The 20,641-nt window shown below is 49.5% G+C and overlaps 1 protein-coding gene across 3 annotated transcripts; it reads left to right on the top strand.

The window, feature by feature from the left end:
- Positions 1-7,857: 7,857 nt before the first annotated feature.
- TMEM98 (transmembrane protein 98) lies at positions 7,858-19,440 on the top strand. Of its 3 annotated transcripts, XM_045525469.1 has the most exons (8): positions 7,858-7,946; positions 10,125-10,195; positions 10,268-10,452; positions 11,618-11,749; positions 12,719-12,752; positions 14,686-14,801; positions 17,262-17,321; positions 18,575-19,440. In XM_045525469.1, the coding sequence occupies exons 3-8, from the start codon at positions 10,322-10,324 to the stop codon at positions 18,780-18,782; spliced, it is 681 nt and encodes a 226-aa protein (XP_045381425.1). In that variant the 5' UTR covers positions 7,858-7,946; positions 10,125-10,195; positions 10,268-10,321; the 3' UTR covers positions 18,783-19,440. The 3 variants fall into 3 exon arrangements, with proteins under 3 accessions (XP_045381425.1, XP_045381427.1, XP_045381426.1); XM_045525471.1 differs by lacking the exon at positions 10,125-10,195; XM_045525470.1 differs by lacking the exon at positions 10,125-10,195 and having other exon boundaries at positions 7,887-7,946; positions 10,240-10,452.
- The last annotated feature ends 1,201 nt before the right edge of the window (positions 19,441-20,641 follow it).

A 20,641-nucleotide genomic window follows, 5' to 3' on the forward strand; every position in this document is an offset into this window, starting at 1 on the left:
GGTCCCAACTGGAGAAAAAATTATACAAAATTATAAAAACACTAAAGAACAGAAAGAATAAATGGGATGACAGGCTTTAGATGGGAGGAGGGGTGTCTGAGAAAGCCTGGGAAGTTGAGATGAAGGAGGAGGTGCGAAAAATGAGGAAGGGTTCTGGGCTAAGGGAGCAGCCCGAGCAAAGGTCCTGAGGCGGGCAGGGCAGCTTTTGGCTTATTAGAGAAACTGAATGAAAACCAGGGCAGCTGGGCTCTCGCAGGCAAGGAGGAAGTATAGTGGGAGATGAGGCTGGAGGAAAAGGCTGGGGCTGCGCTGTGCAGGGCTTGGTTTTTACTGAGTACAGAAAGAAGCTGCTGAAACATTTTAACTAGGAAATTGACATTTTACTTAGGTTTTGTTTTTTAGTTGAGATGTAACCTACAGTAAAGTGTACAAATCTTAAGCACGCCTCAAAGTTTTACATATGCATACCCAGATTAAGATGCAGAACATTCCCATCACTGACTCAGTCTTTAAGATCACTGTTGCTGCTGCGTTGAGAATGGATTGAAGAGTGTGGAAATGGGAAGATTAGTGAGAAACATTCTGCGTCAGTTACTAGAGCAATGATGGGGGTCCAGATGAGTGTGGAGATGGAGAGAAGTGAGAGATTTAAAATGAAATTTGGAGATAGAATCGATCAGATTTGCTCAGGGAATGGATATGAGAGTGAAAGAAAAACTGCTGATTCCTAGGCTTGGGGCTTGAGCATTGTGGGTGCCAGCAATTTACAGAGACAGAGAAGACTAAGTTAAGAAGGACAGGTGTTTTGGGGAGAGAGAAGTTGAGAATTCCATTCTGGACTTGTTAATGTTTAAATACCTGTGAAACACGCAAGTGGAGATGTCAAATAGATAGGACTAGCCAAAGATACAAGTCTGGAAGTCATCAGCGTAGAAAGGCAGTGTGCAGATCAACAGGGATGGGTGAGATTACCTAAGAAGGCAGAATAAGAAGGAAAAGAGAAAACTATCCAGGACTAAGACCAAAAAATTTCTAATATTTACAATCAGATAATGGAGGAGCCAACAAAGGAAACCAAAGTGGAGAAATCTAAGAGATCAAGAGAGGACGGTGTTGCGGAAGCCAAGAGGGGAGAACGTGGTCCAGTCTGGTGTGCACAGTCCTGGGGAGAATGTTAAGACATTTACATCCCTTGCATTTGGTGACTTGGAGATCATGGTGACCTTGAAGTCAACTCAGTGGAACATGGTAGGTATCAGCCAGATGTAAGCAGGTTGAACAGTGAATGGGAGGTTGTTAGCAGAGACAGCTTTTTTTTTCTTTAAATAATGGTGTTGAGATAAAAGGAGGACGTTAGTGCTGGAGGAAAGCAGAGACACAGGCTAGTAGTAGCCGGAGAGTCACTTGGTGTAAAGAGAGATTTTTAAGATGAGAGATACGAGAGGGAGATATTAGTCCAGAAGAAAGCAGAGAAATACAAAAGACCTTGAGAAAGAGAGGGGGTGGGATCCAGAGTAGAGATGAAAGAGGAGAAGATGCAGGCAAATGCTGGTAGATTTAGAGGTTTGGTGATGAAAGGTGAGGAATTTCTTTTTTCTTTTTTAAATGAAACAAGTGAAAGTGGAATGGGAGCATGGGAAGTCTGAAGACTGGATATGAAGTGGTTGTTTAAGGGAGTAAGAGAGTGAGACTCGGACTCCTAGGGAGAGCTGGCTGACCAGGGATGAGCGCCTGTTTGAGGTTCGCAATCATGAATCGAAAGCAAAGCCAGGCTTGCATGACTTTCTCTAACAGCACGCTCCAGTGCCAGTGTGGAGAACACAGAGTTTGGGTTCTGCCCCCACAGTGAGTGGGGGAGAGAGGAGCAAGGGAGCAACTCTGTGATGGACCAAGTAACCCAGGCGAGCCAGGAGGCCAGGGGGAGGGGAGCAAGAACTCACGGGGCTCGTGGACAGCACAGAAGACGCCAGGCCTGTAAACGGTGTCTCTGAGAAGGAATTTTCTCTCTCCAGCATCCTTCGCGTTAGCTCACAGAGGAGGGCACTTGCCTGAGAAGCAGTGGTGACACCCAGTGACCACTCCTTGAAGTGCACCTTCTTGGTTTTAGGTTGTCAGCAGATCCAGAAGTGGGTGTTCTCCTCCATTTGAGGGGCGCTGGACCTGTCCCCATTCTCCCAATGGTTGGCTATCACAGGAGGCTGTCCCACGGGCCCTGGGCATTCTAAGGGGATGGAGAGGCTGATGCTTAAGTGGGCAACTAGAAGGGGACAGCTGAGGTGCTGTGGGCAATCGGGGGCTGTTAGCTCCCGAGCCCAGACCTGGGCTTCTCTGCTAGGTTTCTGCTGTCCTGGGACAGATTCTGAATCCTGGGATGGTTTTGGGCAGTCTAAAGCCCAGCTTGAGCTCAGACAAATGCCTGGTAGTGACATAAGCCTTGTCTAGCCCACAGATGTCATGGGGAAGTGCCATCCTGGCCGACTCAAGAGCCAAGTGAGGACTCCCTTCTCTCCACCACCACGTAAGAGTTGACTGTCCTCGGGGTTCTAAGAGGGTCCTACTGTCGCTGGCTCTGCTTGACCCAAGCACCAGGATCTGGCTTAGTCTAGAGGGAAACCCAGGTTTTCCAAGGGGTTGGGTGTCCCCTAGTTAGAGGCTGTTCTACCCACAGGAAATACAAAGACGACCAAGCTAGGACAACCAGCCCCCTCTGCAGTGACCTAATGTACTTTTACTGTTCTGACCAATTACCTTCTACCAGGCTGTGTTGTTTATGTTCCACTTTAAGCGGTTAGTCAATCAGGTTTAAGTCCAAACACAAGAGGGTCCCTGAGGCTTGAATGCTGGCATGGGGCAGGTGAGGGAGGTGGTTTCTCAGGTGATCAAGAAATGGAGGAAGACTGAGTCTGACTCACCTCCAACTCTCTTCCCTATCTCTTATCTCACACTCCCCAGTTTGAACTTGACTTTGAACTTAGGGGCAGCCTGTTGTAGCGGAGAGAGCCCATGCTGAACATGTAGCATGCAATTACCTGGCCACATCTGTTTCTGCACCTGTGAAATCGGGATGGTACTGGTCAGGGTTGTGGTGCAAGTCAAATTAAACAAGGTATATGAGAGTGCTTCTTACACCAACACAGTGCCTTCATTTAGGGCATTGTTATTGGATAGTTACACCAAGGCAGATTTCAGAAACTTTAAAAGAAAAAAGATTTATGGCAATGAAATTCCATTAGAGGTAGTGAACTTCTGTCACTGGAGAACCCATCAGAGGCAGGGTGATGGCTGATGTCCTTTCCAGGACTGAGAGAGCACCCAGGGCTTGGAGTCAGACAGACTTAGCTTCTTAGTTACAGAGCTGTGGGTCTTTGGACAAGTCCCTGAACCTCCCAGATACTCAGTGTCCCCCTGTGTGAAGTGGAGACAATCCCTCTCCCCCTGAGCTGTTGAACAATTAAATAAGGCATCATCTGTAAAGCGCTTAAAATAGAGTAGGCAATCAATGGATGGTATCATGAAAATTCATTAATTCAGGTCATCCAAAACTAAATATTCTGGGCATATATTGTGGGCCAGGCATCGAGCTAGGTGCTGGTGACACTGTCTTATAGCATGGCTTTTCAGACAGACAATTCTAGTTCAAATCCCAAATTGACCACTTACTAGCTGTAGAAATGTATTTAACTTCTTTGAGCCCTAGTTTCCTCCTATGTAAAGTGAGGGAGAATACTATCTATTTTAAGGGATTATTGTAATAATTATATAATCTATGTAAAGTACCTAGGACAGTACCTGGCACATACAAAGTCTCAAAAATGGCAGTGATTATGATTAGTATGATCATGCTGAAACATGAAAAGGTGGAGATGCTGGTGGGTCAGATTTAAACCCAAAGGTCCAAATGACTTTATTTATGGCATCAAATCCATCCTTGAGCCAGCCTCTTCTGCATTAAATAAAATATAGGATGTTATTCGCCCTTATACACATCTACCCATCATTCCCTAAATACTTAAAGTGAGAGAGGTTTCTGTTGGCTCTAGACAGGGACATGATAAAATATTAGAATGGGCTAGAGAGGATGGCTCTGTAATCTATCTTCAGTGCTCTTTCAGAAAAGTCCTTTGAGGATTTTAAGTGTTTTTGCCCTGAGTATAGCTCCCCCACTGCCGCCTCAATTGCCCAGGTGTACATGCCCTAATGTCCCCTGGGGAATTCCTTGTTTAAGGTCTCTGCATCCCCTGGTCCAGCTGCCTTAACTTAGAGCAAATGCAAACTTGAACTATATCCCCAGTGGGGATCCAGGCTCAGGCCTGCCCTGCTAGCTCTCAACCCTCCTCCAGCCTTTTCCTTTCTGCCTGCTTCCTGGTCCTGCCCCTTCCAGCCAGGCCCAGCAGTTGAGTGTTTGTTGGCCTTTGCTCCTGTAAGGACGACAAGCATTCACTACAGTCTCTGGCCACGCCCACAACTCAGAGAAGTCCTGACCAGTGTATACACAAACCCCTCCCTGGCTGGCTGCTCTTTCCATAATGGGGCCTGAACACTTAAAACAAACACGGACTCACAGTCAAATCAGGAATTTACTTTGTGACCCTTTAATTCAGGACAACCTTCCTTCTCTTTCCAAAACTAGTGCCTTACCCCTTCTGAGTGTTTCCCATGTGCTTAACCCTCCTGCCTCCCAGGGGCTGCCACACCCTGGCAGGCTTCTTGGTCCTGGATGTGGGTCTAGAGTTCCTATGCCCCCTGTGGAATGATAGTGATGACAGCTAAGTTTTACTTTCACTCCTTGCACAAGTGCCAGGCACTATTCTAGAACCTGGGGGTCAGCGGAGAACAAGACAAGTCCCTGCCCTCACGGAGCTCACATTCCGAAAGGGGAGAAGTAATACATATATAGTACAATGTCAGGGAGTGATAAGTGCCATTCAAAAGTCAGGGCCAGGGGCATGTGAATGACAGGTGGTGCTACTTTGGGTAGTGTGATCAGGGAAGTCTTCTCTGGAGGTGGCTGACATTTGAGCAAACGGAGGAGGGAGCATGGGAGCAACCAGGGTAGGGATTCTGGGCAGAGACACAGCAAAGCCCTGGGGCAGGGTGAGCCCCAGCTTCAATGTTTGAGGAACATCAAAGAAGTCTCTTTTTTAAATGTTATACAGTGATGAGCACCTTTTAAAAAAATTGTGATAAAATATATATAACTTAAACTTTATCATTTAAACCATTTTAATGTATACAGCTTAGTGGTATTAAGTACATTCACATTGTTATGTAACCGTCACCACAATCCATCTCCAGCACTTTTTTTAATCTTCCCAAATTGAAAATCCATCCCCATTCAATGACTTCCCATTCCTCCCTCCCCCAACACCTGGCCACCACCACCTACTTTCTATGTGGTGAGCACTTGAAATGCATCATCTCATTTCATCTTCAAAACAACTGTAGGCCACAGGTTTTACTATTATCCCCATCCTCCAGGTGAGGAAACAGACTTCGTGAATGTCTCAGATCACACAGCTATTAAGTGGAGGGAGAAGGCCTTAAATCACAGTTTTTCTGACTCAGGCTCCTACTTGCAACTGCCTACATGGTGGGGGTGTTAGCTCCCCTTCTGCTGCAGCTCTGACAGCCCAGAGGTGAGTTGGGAGGGTTCAGTGTGGATTACAGCCAATGTGGGACGCTTTTCTTGTTGGGACAGGAGGGGGTATGTTGCTCCTGACTGGTCCTGTCTGTCTGGAAGGAAGGGGCTGCTGCCCAGAGACAGGGATTGGGGGTGGCAGGGAAGTAGGTGACCAATGTCTGTGTGCTATACTCCTTTTCTACCTCTGTCTTCTGAGCCGGCTGTCAAGGGATATCAGCTGCTCTGAGAGGATGAGCAAGGGCATCTTTGGTGCCTGGTATCCCGTCATCCAAGCAGCACTGTCACCATCTACTTATTACTAGTCTACAACACAGCACTAGGTGCTGCAAAAAGAATTCCCCAGGAGCTATGCATGACACAGATATAGCCATGCAGCAGGTATGGGAAGGAAAGAGCAAAACAGAAGGATATCAAGATGGGACCAGGGAGAAGTACACTACCTGGCTTACACCCAGGACTAGAGTAAGTGTATTTTTGAGGACGTGGTGTGTATGAAGTTGGGATAGAGCAGCTCTATTTGTTGTAGCTGGAGCCATGACAACCTGTCCTGTTCCAATACCCAGGTTGTTGGAAGAGCTATCAGTTTCCTGGTTTGGGTGGTCTGAGCTTTGGTGCCAGGGAGTGCTAGTTCCACTCCCTGCCCTACCACATACAAGCCGAATGAGCTCTGGCAAGTTGTCTTAGCTCTCTGAGACTGTTTCTTCTCTTGCAAACATAATTATACCAGCTTTTTTAGGGTTTGTTGAGAGGGTCAAAGAGATAAGATGTGTCAGATGCCTAATCAGTGTCTGGTACATAGTAGGTGCTCAACAAATGTTCATACCTTGCCTAGGGGAAGCATGAGCTTGCAGCCACTGGCCAGAGCCAAGCCTCTCCCCTCCTCACACAGGTCTGTACTATTTCTGATCTGCTGGCTTCTTTTCTAACCATTGGGTTCAGCTCCCGATTTGGGGACCCTTGCTACACAGTTTGATGTTCAGACTTAGTGAGGAGAGGCCACGTATGGGGGTATCTGAAGTTTAGGGAAGAGCCTGGCAACCATATCTCTTACCTATTTGGGGTGACCCCTCTGCATGCAGATACATTGAAAGGCAAGATACTGCCCGTCTCCATCTGACTGTTACTACCAGTGGAATGTGAGCTGCATTTTGAGAGATCTTACACATTTTCCAGAGAAACTGGAAATCTAAAATTATAAGTGAAATAAATACCTGATTAAAAAAATGTTGGCAACTAATTTGATTTTTAAAAACATGAACAAAAACACACCCTGTGGGCGGGATGTGGCTTAGGGGCTACCAGTTTGCAGACCCTGCATCAAGTTGCCTGGTACCTAAACTGTATCCTTTGGTACTTGTCACCCGTACTGACCTTGGACCTGGACCACAGGACTCTGCCCTGGACCCCATGTTTTCCCTGCCCATTCCAGCCGCAGCCCATGTCCCTTCTGGATCATGTTCCTGGTACTGTGGACTGCAGAAGTCCCTGTCCAGACAGCCCTCAGCCTGCTCCCAGGGCCTGTCCTCCGTCTTCCCAGGGGCAGCTTGCACTGCCTGGCATGAGCATCTTCAGGCTGGGAGAAGGGTAGGGGCTGTAGTGTGGGAACAGCAGGGGCAGGACTGCCAGCCCCGGTCCTGCATTTGTACCTTGCCCCTGGCTGGACAATTGTTAGGGGTGGGCCTGCTGGTCACTGCCCTATAATAAGAATTACTCCTGACTCACAATTTACCCTGGGCTAGGCATTCTTCGATGCATTGCATGCATCATGTCATTTGACGCTTATACCAACTCTGAGGATGCTGACAAGCAGTCCCGTTTTACAGACGAGGGAAGCAAAGCGCAGAGAAGTGAAATAAATTGCTCACAGCCAGTGAGCGGCAGAGCCAGGACTCCAACCCGACAGTCTGCAGCAGAGCAGCCTCGCTTAATGACCGGTCACACTGTGGAAACTGTTGGTGCTCCCCAGCCCCCACTGGACGGCCAGCCCCGACAGGGCTGGGGTGGAGGCGGGGACCCTCCGCGGGGGCGCGAGGAGGGTCCGTGGGTCGCCGTGACTGCCTCCGAGCTGCCCCCGCCGCCCCAGCCCGCGGGCCGCCAGGGGGCCTGGCGGGGACGGCGGCGCCTGGCAGCGGGGGATTGGACGCGCTGGCCCGCGGCCGCCCCTCCCGCGCCCCTCGGCCGGGGCGCGCGTCCTGCCCGCTGCGACCGCCCCGCTCCTTCCCGGCATGCCCCGCCGCAGGGCCGCCCGCGCCCCGCCGTGCCGTCCGGGGGCCGCCGCGGGATGCGCGCGGAGCCGCAGCCTCAGGTGGGTGGCCCCGCGGGCCGGGCGCGCACGGGGGCTCGAGGCTCGGGCGGGCCGCGGCGACCAGCCCGCGTGGAGCGGGGCGCCCGGGGCGGGGGGCGGCCTGGGGGCGCGGGGTGGGGGGCCGGCCCCGCCGCTGCCTCCGGGGAGGGGAGGCCGCCGCCGCCGCCGCCGCCGCTTTGTCCCCGCCGCCGCGGGCCGCGCCTGCAAGTTGGGAAAGTCAGTCCGAACCGCGCGCCGGGGAGCCCCCAGCCCCGCGCGGCGCGCCCCGGGCGGCCGGGTCCCTCCCTCCGGGTGTCGGGCGGGCGTTCCGGGTGGCCGCGCGCGGGCAGGACGCAGGGGCTGCGTCTGTTTTATCCTTGTGAGTGTAGAACCACACAGATGGGGAAGGAGGAGAGCAGGGAAGGCAGAGAGACCTGCGCGAGCTTAGAGAAGGAGAAACAGGGAAACTCACTGGAAACACAGGGAAGAGTACGCGAAGAGGAAGACAAACACGTAGAAACACCCACATTTGAGACAAGTAGCGGAGAAAGACCGAAAACTCCGAGAAAGCTCACGCACACTCGGAGGAACACTGGCAGGACGCTCGGGAAGAGAGAGGAAGTCAAGCCGGTGGTCTCAGAGGCTCGGGGCAAGGGGAGGGGGAGAAAGAAGGGGAGAGACTGAAGGGGAGAAGGAGAAGAGGTGAGAGGGAAACAGATAAGAGGAGGAGGAAAGAATCGGGGCTAAAGCAGGCAGGAAGCAGAAACACACACCCAGGGAAACCAGGCAAACCCGAGAATTACCCCCACCCCCACTCCCCGCACAATCAGAGATGAAGGAGACAGACTCCCGCAGTCACATCCTCGTGACCAAGTGAGCTCCAGGTAGGAGAGCAGCTCTGTGAGATCTCTGAGAAAGGCCACCTGGGCACTTTAAGCCAGCCAGATCCCCGCCTTGTCTGCCTGGCAAACTCCTACTCAACCTTCAAAACCCAGCTCAGGCATCACCAGCCCTGTGAAGAAAGCTTTCCCAGAAAGTGTCGTGCAAACAGGGTTACTCTCCTTTCTTTGTTCTTCTGCAAATAGCACAGGCGCATGGAGTTGAAATGGTTTGTCTGCCTGTCTACCTCTCCCACCAGCTCCTTAAGATTAGGGTCTGTGTCTTATTTATCTCCAATCTCCAGAATCCAGCCCAGTGCTTGGTGCATAGTAGATGGTCAGTAAATATTTACCGAATGACAACTGAGAGCATTTGGACCCTCCAAGACATGGAGGATAGAATTAAGTGCAAATAGAGGAAATGCATCATCCTGGCCTCATAGAGACCCCTAAGTCAGAGCACCCTTTTTGCATATAGAGAAATTAAAGCCCAGAGAGGAAAGGACTCTTGCCCAGAGAGATGTAAGCAGGAGGCCTGCAATGAAATAACATTGTGCATATGTACTTTTCTGAGATGCCTCTGTTTGTCTGGCTTCTGAATTTAAAATAGGTGGGAAAGACCCTCGTCCTTCAGTTCCTCTCTCCAGAGGCAACTATTGTTATCTAGTTATATTTCTTATGTGTGTGCATGTACATGTATCCATACCCAAAGAAATAGTCTGTGTACATACTAGTATACACAAGTACATGTACTCCTTTAATTCTTCTTGGTACACAGGTAAAAGAATCCTATGGGGTAAAAAAAGGCATGAAAGTGCCTCAAGTAAAAACAGGCAATAGGCAATGAACACTTGCACAGTAGCTTTTAACACTGAAACTGACAGAACCCTTTCCAGAGTTTTTGCAATCTTCTTTCCTCCTTAGGAAAGGGAAGGATAACATCCATCTCAGTTTAAGTGGATGGTTTTCTCTTCCTCACAACATAAACTTGGACAAATTCCTGAACCTCAGTTTCCTCAACAGTAAAATGGGGCTACTACTGTCCCCCGTTAGGATTATTGTTGGGGGAGTTAGCATATCAAAAGTACCTGGCACAGAGTAGATCCTTGGTAAATACAGTCCCACCTTTCTTTTTCTTTAATGGGTGTTCTTTCAAGCATGTTTTTTATAGTTGTGAAAAACAACAATGCTACTTAAAATGTTTCCTTTTGTCCCGGGTTTAAAAGGCCACTAGTCCAATGGGGGTATGTGTGCAAACTCTTTTAATAAAAGAAAAGGCAAATTTGGGGCATGGCATAAAACATCCCTTGATTTTCTTCAGGCTCTCATGTCTCTGCAGGTGACTTGGGGGAACCTAGCTCTTCCCCCACCCCTATGTGCCACTTCCAGCAGGTAAGACCCAGCCGCTCCCCTCTCTTTTGTGACTTCTTTGCCAGATCTGCTCTGATCTTCTGTTCCCTCAAGCTTTAGCCCATGCGGAGCCTGTGAGCGAGACTGAGTCAGGAGCCACCTGGAAGCATGGAGACTGTGGTGATTGTGGCCATAGGCGTGCTGGCCACCATCTTTCTGGCTTCGTTCGCAGCCTTGGTGGTGGTTTGCAGGCAGCGCTACTGCCGGCCCCGAGACCTGCTGCAGCGCTATGATTCCAAGTGAGTGGGCCTGTGGAGGGGAAGATGGGGAGGTGGGCTCTAACAGAAGAAAAAGAGAGGAACAGAAGTAGTTTGGTGTTGGGCAACTGTAACTTAGCCTTTTGCCTCTAAAATGGTACCTTCAGGCTGTCCTTCCCAATAAAGACCTCTGAGCTTTATTGAATGTTCCTAATGTTCCCCAGCATCCTGAGCCATCTTTCTCTGTTTTCTGAGCCAATAAGAAAGTCACTGCACATGTTCAGCTATCGTGAAGGCACAGCCATCTATCCAGAACTGGCCACCCCACTTAGCAGTTGGACGAGCCAAATCCCTTCTCAGCCAAACCCACAGGAACAGAACTCAGATGCCCCCATGCCAGCCACACATCTTAGCAACAAGCACTCGGTTTTGTGAGATCCTAGCGGAGGACTGCCTCTCTCTGCACAGCAGATTCTTCATGGTGCATTTTATGTGAAATACATTTCATAAGTAGGATTCTACTTTCAGTTTAGGAATGTTTTAATTGATCTTTAGGGCACTGTGGCAGCCAATTAACCTTTAGTTTCTTTTACTCCTCTGCCTTAATCCTATCAGTGTCTCGTCAAGTGGGAAATAATTTGTAAATGCCCATTTGTATGACTCAGGAAAGCTCTGCTATTGAAAAGAATGCTATGACGTCTCATTTCCTGAAGTACCATGTTGTAAGATTGGAAGGGAGGGCAGGGAGGTGGGAGTAGGCCAAGCTGGCTCCCAAGAGAGATTCTGCAGACCGGGTAGGGCGTACAGGTAGGTCTGGGTAATAGGAACCTCAACCTCTTTATAAAATGTAGGCTTGAAGGGAAAATAAGTTATAGACACATTTTATTTTGTCCTGAATGAATACCCCTGTCTAATGCATCTTTGTAGTTATGTGGTTATACCCCCCTCTGTCTCTCTGTGGCTTATGTTACTGTTTCACTTTTCTTTTGTCTTAGTGCCCAGGCCTTCCTCCTTGGCTCACTGTCTAGCCATGTGCCCCACCCTCACCTGCAGTCCCACTAGGGTTAGGTCTGGATCCAGGACACATGGTCTCTGCTCTAACTTATTGGCTCCCTTCATCCTTTTAGGGGGTCTGTGGGCCTCGGTGAGGAGCGGGTCAGCAGCAGTCACCATCATGAAACCATATAACCCGGGCCTTCTCTTCCAGGCCCATTGTGGACCTCATTGGCGCCATGGAGACCCAGTCTGAGCCCTCTGAGTTAGAGCTGGATGATGTTGTCATCACCAACCCCCACATCGAGGCCATTCTGGAGAACGAAGACTGGATTGAAGATGCCTCGTAAGGCCTTAGGGACCATTTGCTTTTCTGCAGCCCCTGGGGATGCCAAATGGGGCTTCCAGCAAATAGTGCCCTTCTCTGGACTCCTTTGCCAGAGCTCTCAGCTGGGCATCCGGGGCACTCTTGTCACTTTCCCCTGCCCTCCGCGTGGGGGGAAATCAGAATATGACATGACAGTGCTTGTCCTTGCCTTCTCTCCCCGCATTTTGTAGACCCAAACAATGAGACCTATAGATGTGTGGCACAGGTTGTTATAAAGTCACCCTGATGTGCTTGGGTTATCCTTGGGGTGCCCAGGAGATTGACACGCAGGCTCCAGGGATGAAGCCTTTGTCTTCAGTATCCCTCAGGGATCTCTCCATCCTGTAGGAGCATCTACATTTTGAAAAGTGTGTGCCACTTCATTCCCTTACTCATTTAGCCATCCATTCACTGGGCACATGTTTATGGGGCTTTATATATGTGCAGGGTACTGGGTCAGGCACTGTAGATATTAAAATGATGGGGGAGACAGTGTTATACTAAGTACAGTATCATAGAAACTATAGGTGATCTCTGTGTCTAGGTTTGCCTGGGGTGGGGTGGGCGAGGTGGATTTCATGAAAGATATCACTGAGTAGATACCTTTTGACTTGGGTCTTGAAAGATGAGGAGGAGTTCACCAGGCTGAGCATAGCAGTGAGGACACATTGGGTCTACCAGAAGCTCGGAGTTATAAAAAGCCTGATTTGTTGGTGTGGAGTACAGCTTGCTGGAAGAGCAGGTTGGGTTTGGGTAGGGAGAAGGGCAGGGAAAGCAGGTGCTCCCTCACGTGGCCCAGGGGCCTGCTCCTTTTAACTTGGAGGCATTACTGCTCTCAGGGGCTGTCCAGCTGTGCCCACTGGTCAGATGAGAGGAGGAGCAGAGGGGGAGCTGGAGGGAGGTGGGCCTCTCTAGATGAGCACTGACAACTTCTTCTTGTCTCCCCAGGGGTCTCATGTCCCACTGCATTGCCATCTTGAAGGTAATACACTCTGATTTCCCTATGAGGTAAAGGGGTGTCACCAAAGCACCCCTGTGCATAGGCAGCTGCAGTTGAAAGGGACCCTAGAAAGGGCACTGAACCCTCATAAGAGGCCTTTCTTTAACCTGACGTGGAATTTCTGATGTTTGCTTCGACTCCCACCTGGACAAGCTGTTTTACTTTAAGATCCTCAAGGCTGTTTCAAAGGCCTTATTTCATCTTGTCCTCCTGATATGATGGCCTGTGGGAAAGACAGCCTAGGTAGTCACTAGCCAGGGTTTCCCTGACCGTGGAGGAAGCTGTGTGTGCCTGACCATGGGGCTGCCAAGGGGAAACGAGGTTTTCGGGCTTCTCCCTGTTCACTGTCCATTAACACAGAGCCCAGGCCTGTATAGTCAATTGCTTTCTGAGCTTCTACCATTACTAGAAAATCTTCACTGGGCCTTTTTGGCTGTAACTGTAATCAGCCAAATAGTACAACCAGTGTTGATAAATCCAGACCATGAGTACTTCAACTTAAAGGCAGAGTTTTTTTTTCTCTGAATGCCTGAAATTTTGGAAAATTGCATCCAATTTGCATTTTGGATAATTTTTATGGTTTTAGCATTTGTTTTCAATTCTTGCCTGATAATATTCTACCTAATAGAATAACAATACTGAAATATTTGGGCAATTGCCAATATCATTAGTATCTTTACTTCAGTAGCCTGGGAAACCACACATTAATCTCTTTATCTAGTAATTATTCAAGATTTCAAAAGAGACAACTTTGTCTTCTCTTTAGTGTCATTTAGTATAGGATATTAAAAAGTCCTTTATCCCACCTCTTTGGCTGTCTCTCTTGGGGGACAAAGAACTGCCTGGTAGAAAATTATTGTCGCATAGACCAAGCTTATTATTTCATTCCAAGAAACTCTTTGGATATGTAAATATGGCTACAGAGGGAGATATGATTATAGATAAAGGGTAGATAGGTACAATGACTAGAGCAATAATGCCATGTTACATTTCCTTTCTCCTAAGCAGGAAGTGTCCTGGGGCTGGGTTTTGTCCTGTCCTCAGCTTTTAGAGAGGACAAATGGCACCTGTGGTGGGAGATGAATCAACCGGAAGTAGCTTTATTGTATTGGCTTCAGTGGTCCCTCCCGGGAACCTTGGATCAAAGGAGGGGGCTTCTAACCCTCCTCTTGGTCACTTCCCCTTGGTCCCTGTGGTAGGAGATTGAAAGAGAGGACTAGGCTAACTCCCGGGTGGGCTCTTGGGGGGCTTTCTGCTTTCTATTTTCAGTCCCAGTGTAAGGTAGACACTGCAGCTTCCTTGCCAGGCACAGAGGCAAATGCAGGTTCTGACAGGGGGAAGGACAGCACGGGGGAAGGACGGCACGGGGGATGCCAGCTCTGTTGGTGGACAGTGTCGGAGTCTGGCCACTTCCCTGCTTTCTCTAAGGTCCTTTCATCATCATCTTGACAAAACATGCTAATATATTACCCTAGAAAATTGTTGAAATAAGAGCCATTATTGGAGAATGTGCTTAAAGGGAACAATTGCCCTTTGTCCAGCCCTGTTTCTGAGGGCACTCCACTGGAGATATTTATCCTTTTGCAAGACTAAACCATGAGATGAAGGACTAGAAAAAGAAAGCAGGTTTTTCCCCTAAGCGAGAAGGTGAAATTGGAGCACATGATTTTTCTTAGACAGATTATTCCAGCTTAGACGTCTCTGAGCCGACCCCCTGCCCTTGATCTGAGGTTCCTCCCCCTCCTTCCTCTCCCAGCTGTGTTCTTGGCTTTTGCCTCTTCCCACCCCATTTCCTCTCTTCTCTGTGTACTTTGTACTTCAATTCAGCCCTTAGGTTAGGGCCCAAGGCAGGGCCCTGTTTGTCTTGTGGGGGTGGCAGGAGCCCTCATCTCTTCTCTCCTCCCTGCTGCCTTAGATTTGTCACACTCTGACAGAAAAGCTTGTTGCCATGACAATGGGCTCAGGGGCCAAGATGAAGACTTCAGCCAGTGTCAGCGACATCATTGTGGTGGCCAAGCGGATCAGCCCCAGGTGAGCGGTTGGCACACACTCTACTGGGGGGTGGGGGGTAGGGGGGCCGGAAGGTGAGGTAGCCACAGGGCCTGGCTCTTCTAGGAAACACAGGTGACCTCGGGTATTGGTGTGCCACACATTCACAGAGCGACCAGGAGGGTTTAGGTGTTGTGACTTCCCAGCAAAGGTGGTCCCCGCCTCCAGCTTGCACCGTCTGATAGGCCCACTGGGAGGTCCCAGCAGGTTGCTCGTCCTGGCTAGTCCCTGTGCAGGTCCTGTGGTGGCTGCTCCCTCCCTGCTGGTTGCACAGCAGCTGGGGCTATTTCCCTGTCTTGCCACGCCTTCCTCCCAGGCTCAGCTGCAGCCAGCAAGCGCACTCCCCGCAGGTGCCCACGCCCCATCGCCAGTGGCCTCCTGGCCGCGCCCTCGTCAACGCAGCCTGTACCTGTGTTGGAGACTAGTGCGGGGGACCCACTCTGGCTGTCACCCACTGCCCCGTCCACGGCCCAGCCAGCAGCCTGCAGGACTGGGTGGGAGGTGAAGCATACAGCATGCAGACCTCCCAAATTCCAGGCTGTCTGCAAAATCCCATGTGGGAGGCAACCAGCAGGATTGCAGTCAACAGCTACACCCCCCTCATTTGGGCTTGATTTTATGGAGAAAAAATAAAGCCCTTTTCTTAGAGCAAAGGGCTATGCTAAATTCGTGCTGCCATCTGGTGGCTGGTATGCAGCTGCGCCCGAGCCTGGCGCCGGCCACGTCCGCGGTGTTTTCTTTACCAGCCACCTGGCCCCTCTGCCTGGGAGGGTGGAGCGGAGGCACCCCTGTGAGTTCCAGGGGTCCACGCTTTCCTTGCTGCCCTGGCGCCCGGTAAATCACAAGGAGCTAGCCCTTTCCCTGCCTCAAGATCAACCGAATAAAAACGACCAGCTTCCCCGGGAGTTGGCACCACGTGAAGTCCTCTGAGGGAATGTACAACTTGGTCTACTTGAATTCTGTCCAGGGAGTTGAGTGAGTTGAGAAAGTGGGAGGGAGATAATCCAGGGAGGGCCTCAGCCCAGAACAGTCCCTGGCTTTCTCTGGAGTTGCCCCGGGTGGGTGTAGCTGCGTGTTGGTGTCAGCCCAGGCCCTGGCCTTAAGAACACCCACCCAGGCCCTGGGCCAGCGTTAGGCATTCCTTCTGGGCACCCATTACTTTTAGAGACTCTGCATTGTCATATCTGCTGGTCCCTTCATCATGCTTTTTGTCACTTCTAAGAGCGACCCCCGGGGGTCAGGCAGATTCCTGTGATCTGGCTATAAGTCGACATTCCCGGGGGAGGTTGGGGGTCAGGGAGAGGAAGGAGACTGGGATTTCTGGGGGTTTGTGGAGGCTGGGTGGGCAGGATCGGCAGTGGTGCTACAGCGAGTGTGTGGCATTGTCCAGAGGGTGACCCTGCCCTGGTGCCCACTGGCCCCTCCTGCAGAGCACCCTGTACTGCTTCTGGAACACTCCCTGCCACAGTCCAGTCGGGGTCCTTGCTTTATTTTTTCGCCCTCGTGTTTCTTTCTCCCTCTGGCCATTTTTTGTCCCCATTGTTTTTCCTGCTCCATTTGTTCCACATGGTGTGTTGATGGCATATCAGTCTCAAGGAGCATGGCTTCAGCCGTGGGGCACTGTGACACTGCCAAGAGTGACCATGCCTCCGCATGTCCTGCTGGCTCCGCAGCCCTGAATGTTTGAGGGCATCTTTTTTCAAGTGCTTTTAGAAATCAAATAATACATCTTTATTTTCCCTTCCTGACTATCAGGTGGTCCATAGCAAAGATTGGGAGCAAAACCTTATACCACACTAATCAGAATGAATTGTAGCTCTGTTCTGAACTTGTTTAAAAAAAAATTAACCATGAACTGTCCATGAAATGCAATGGAGCACTTTGAACTCAAATTAAACTTGTGGCTTTTTTTTAGTGTTCTACATAACTGCCTTCATCCATGTCTTTTTTTTTTTTTTCTGAACACAAAAGTAACAAATGCTTATAAAAATTAAAATACTGCAGACATAGCTTATCTAGAAAGTGACATACCCCTAATTCCACCCTTCCCAATTTCAGGAGGTAACCACTGATTAAATGGTGAGTGTTCCTCCTGATTCCCCCTTTGCATTCCATAGGTTTTGTGTGTTTATTTTTATACAAATGGTATAGATCAAGTGTTCTATGTTATTTGGCAATGTGCCCCCATCATTCCATAGGTGTGACCTTTTTAATACCATTGGAATGGAAACAGAACCAAAACCAAAATAGTCTCTAAACTGAAGCTGAAGTCTTTCTGTTAAGTCTCTGTCTGAGAATGCAGAAGCAGTTCGAGAAAGAACCACTAAAGACTGAGGTCTGGAATATCAACAGGAAAGAATTAGAATAAAGAAAGATAGACAGGAAGGAAGAAGGAAGGAGATAAGGAAAGTAAAATATTGAAAACCTTTTGCCTCCCCTCAGGGTGGACGATGTTGTGAAATCAATGTACCCGCCGTTGGACCCCAAGCTCCTGGATGCACGGTGAGGGGGTAGAGTTCTCGTTCATCTGTCTGTGCTGGAGGTTCACCATTCTGTCAATATCAAATCTGTGAGGATGGCTCAGTGGGTTGCTTAGCGAGGGCTGTTGTGCTGGCTTCCCAAGGCTGCCTGGGCTTCAGTGTGAACAGTCAGCCAACCTGTGAGCCCAGCCTGGCTGGGTGGTGGAGGCCAGTCTTCTTCTTGAAGCCCAGGAGAAGAAAGAGCCAGGCTTAGATTTTGAATCTTTGTGAATAAACACCCAGCCGTGCTACGTCCTGACTGTGCCTTCCGTTTCCCCAATTGCCGCCGCGGATCTCTGGACCCCAGAAGCAGACTCACTGTAGCTGTGAGTGCTGCCCAGTGGGACCCTGGGACAGTGGAAATGAGGTGACAAGTCAGCCACAGCTGTGCTCACCTTCACCGGACATCCTCAGAAGCCCTTCTCTCGTGGCCCTTCCTGTACTCAGGGTGTTCTTAGCCTTATAAAATTGTTATGTTACTGTGCCAGATGTAAACCCGTTGAAGAAGAACAGATTTTTTCCTCTCTCAGATTCGTGTGACTGTTGCACAGGTGTGTTGTGTGGTGGTTTCCAGCTAGACCGTGGGTCACGGTGCTGCAGCTTTGGTTTCTCTGCCCTACTCCTGCTGCTGCCCAGCTCTGTCCATGGGTTAATTATCTGTGATACATCCCCAAATGCCTCGTGCACACTCACTATATAAAAGCTATTCTACAGTGAATACTGAAAAAAACTCCTGCTCAATTTGGTTTTCAATTAAATCTTTTTTTGAGTTGGGTAAACCAGCCCTGGGCCTTATTGATTTGTAATCAATGAGGAATGCTCAAGGTGAGGGTATGTATATCCTGTCTGTAAGTGGGCAGAGGCTGGGGATGTGCTCATCCAATTGACCGGATCTGGACTGTTCCCCAAAGCACTCTTCTGGGAGATGTTAATAGGTGTGCTGCAGGAAATGGCTTCCACGGTCTTAAATAAGTTTGTGTGACACAGCATATTATAGTCTCCCCTTGGCGCTTTATCAGGTTCATTAAAGACTCTGAGACAGGCTTCAGTTAATCTTGTTTGACCCAGACATCCAAAAATTTATTTGAGCATGGAACCATCTTTAAATTATTTACCCACTACCATCCTACGGGAAGGTGTGCGGTTTGGGGAACACTAGTCTAGAGTCTATCCATTTGGGCTTTCGTGCAAAGTCACTCATTTCCTAGGGAATCTGATCCTGTTGTTTTTTTCCAGGACAACCGCCCTGCTCTTGTCTGTCAGTCATCTGGTGCTGGTGACCAGGAATGCCTGCCATCTGACTGGGGGCCTGGATTGGATTGACCAGTCTCTGTCAGCTGCTGAGGAGCACTTGGAAGTCCTTCGAGAAGCAGCCCTGGCTTCTGAGCCAGATAAAGGCCTCCCGGGCCCCGAAGGCTTCCTGCAGGAGCAGTCGGCAATTTAGTGCCTGCAGACCAGCAGCTAGCCATGAAGGCTGGCCTGCTGCTGTCCCTCGGGGGCTCAGCGGAGCCTTCCACTTTCTCCTATAGAGTTAGTTGTTCTCTCGGGCTCTGGAGTCCAGCTGTGTGTGCACAGCAAAGCAGGAGAGAGCCCTGTTGGGTGATGCCTCTGTTGCAGTTGCAAATTGTGGCTGGTGAGTGGCAGTCTAACACCACAGTTAGGGGAGGTGCCGTTCACCATCTGTGTGGCAGAGCACTGAAACCTGGTGGAGTCTCGGCTTTATTTAGCTCTCTTAGTGTTTTCAAGAAAATTGAGCCACCCTCTAAGACATCTAGAGATTTTACATTAAAGTCAGAATTTCTGGCTTCTCTTGAACAATCAGAAGGTGCGGCAATTCTGATCTGCATTTTTGAAAGAGGACAATCAGTTGGAACTAACTAGGGGTTGCCTCTTTGGGCAACACTTGTACTGTCTCTCCTGGCCTGTTCTGTTTATCTGTAGTATCTGCCTGGTCCCTGAGGCATCGGGTCCCCTCCTCCCCTTTACAGGCTTGGGTTTGAAGCTGAGCACTATGAAGTTGATTATTTCCTTTTTATCATTATGCCTGCGATTTCCTAGCTACTACTAGGTGGATAGTAAATTTGTACTTGTGTTTCCCTCAAGTGTGTGGTTATTGAGTCAAATTCATGTGCATGGTGCATGGGGGGACATACATGTCTGAGAACTGAGGATGGAGGAAGAGAGCCCGAGAATCCCGAGGATGCCTGTGTGTGCCTCAAAGTGAGGTATTTAAAGACCCCTGGAGTTCAAGCACAAGTGAAGATAACCACCATAGTTTTCACATCAGCAATGACATCGGTAAAGGTTGTTTTCCCTTTCTTCTGTTATGTTTGCTTTGCAAATATTGAAATACAAGGGGCACTTTTATGACTCAAGACTTAGAGGGACCTAGAATCACAGTGGCATAATTCAGATCTATGTCATCATTTCCATCACGAGCATTTGGAAAGCCTCAAGTACTTTACTTCTTTCCAGGTTCTCAGAGCCAACCTTGCTCTTGAGAGAGGCACCTGGCTTGGGGGCTGCCCAGGTTCATATCCTGTGCTGTGAAGCATGTTTGGAACTGTATGTTCTCTTTTAATTTTCCCTGTCCTGACTCAAGTCAGCAAATCCCTCAGCCTGATTCTAGGGAACCAGGAACCCATATTCCCAAATTCAAGATCGAGGCCTTCTTTGTCCATTGGGTACATTTTACTCTCCTGGAGAACAGGCTGCGTTTAACCAGCACAGTGTGTACCAAACCCCACCTGGGGAGGTGGAGTCAGGGGAGGGAAGCTCGGGCTCAACTCCTGTGGATTTCAGGGGACACCTTATTGGACTGTCTGTGCCCATCAACCCTAAAAGCATGTGAAGTCCTGCTGGCAGGCTGTGAATGGGCAATGTATACAAAGTCTCTTTGACTTTTCTGTTTGAGGCCTCCACAATCCTCCTATTTTTATCTTTTTCCTCCCTTCCAAGGCCTGCCTTTATAACCAGATGGGAAACCAATTCATGCTAAGGCAGCAACGGCTATCACATTTGTAAATGTCCCCTGCATTTTAGTCTGGACCAGAGCCCTAAAGCCAGAAAGAAGCAGTTCTGCATTGGCATCTCAAATACTATCCGTCAGGTATGGGGGATTGTGGGTGGGAAGGTGTCCCAGCACCCCTGGAGCAACGCCCAACATTGATGACCTTTGAGCCCCAGCAAGTCCTGGAGCCTGAGATTCTGCCCTTTCAGTTGCCAGGAGAGGTTGTCAGAGACCTCGGAAGTACCTGCCAGACTGTAGAATTTCTGATTCCACTGCTCTGTAGTTTTTCTTTC

Source organism: Lemur catta, chromosome 15 (assembly GCF_020740605.2).
Source record: "Lemur catta isolate mLemCat1 chromosome 15, mLemCat1.pri, whole genome shotgun sequence".
In the NCBI taxonomy this organism is placed as follows: domain Eukaryota; kingdom Metazoa; phylum Chordata; class Mammalia; order Primates; family Lemuridae; genus Lemur; species Lemur catta.

What these genes read in the sequence shown, in the direction of transcription:
- TMEM98 (XM_045525469.1), top strand. Translation starts at nt 10,322, where the DNA reads ATGGAGACTGTGGTGATTGTGGCCATAGGCGTGCTGGCCACCATCTTT. An exon ending in GACTGGATTGAAGATGCCTC is followed by an intron (nt 11,750 to 12,718) that starts GTAAGGCCTTAG and finishes TTGTCTCCCCAG; the next exon opens with GGGTCTCATGTCCCACTGCA. An exon ending in CCCAAGCTCCTGGATGCACG is followed by an intron (nt 17,322 to 18,574) that starts GTGAGGGGGTAG and finishes GTTTTTTTCCAG; the next exon opens with GACAACCGCCCTGCTCTTGT.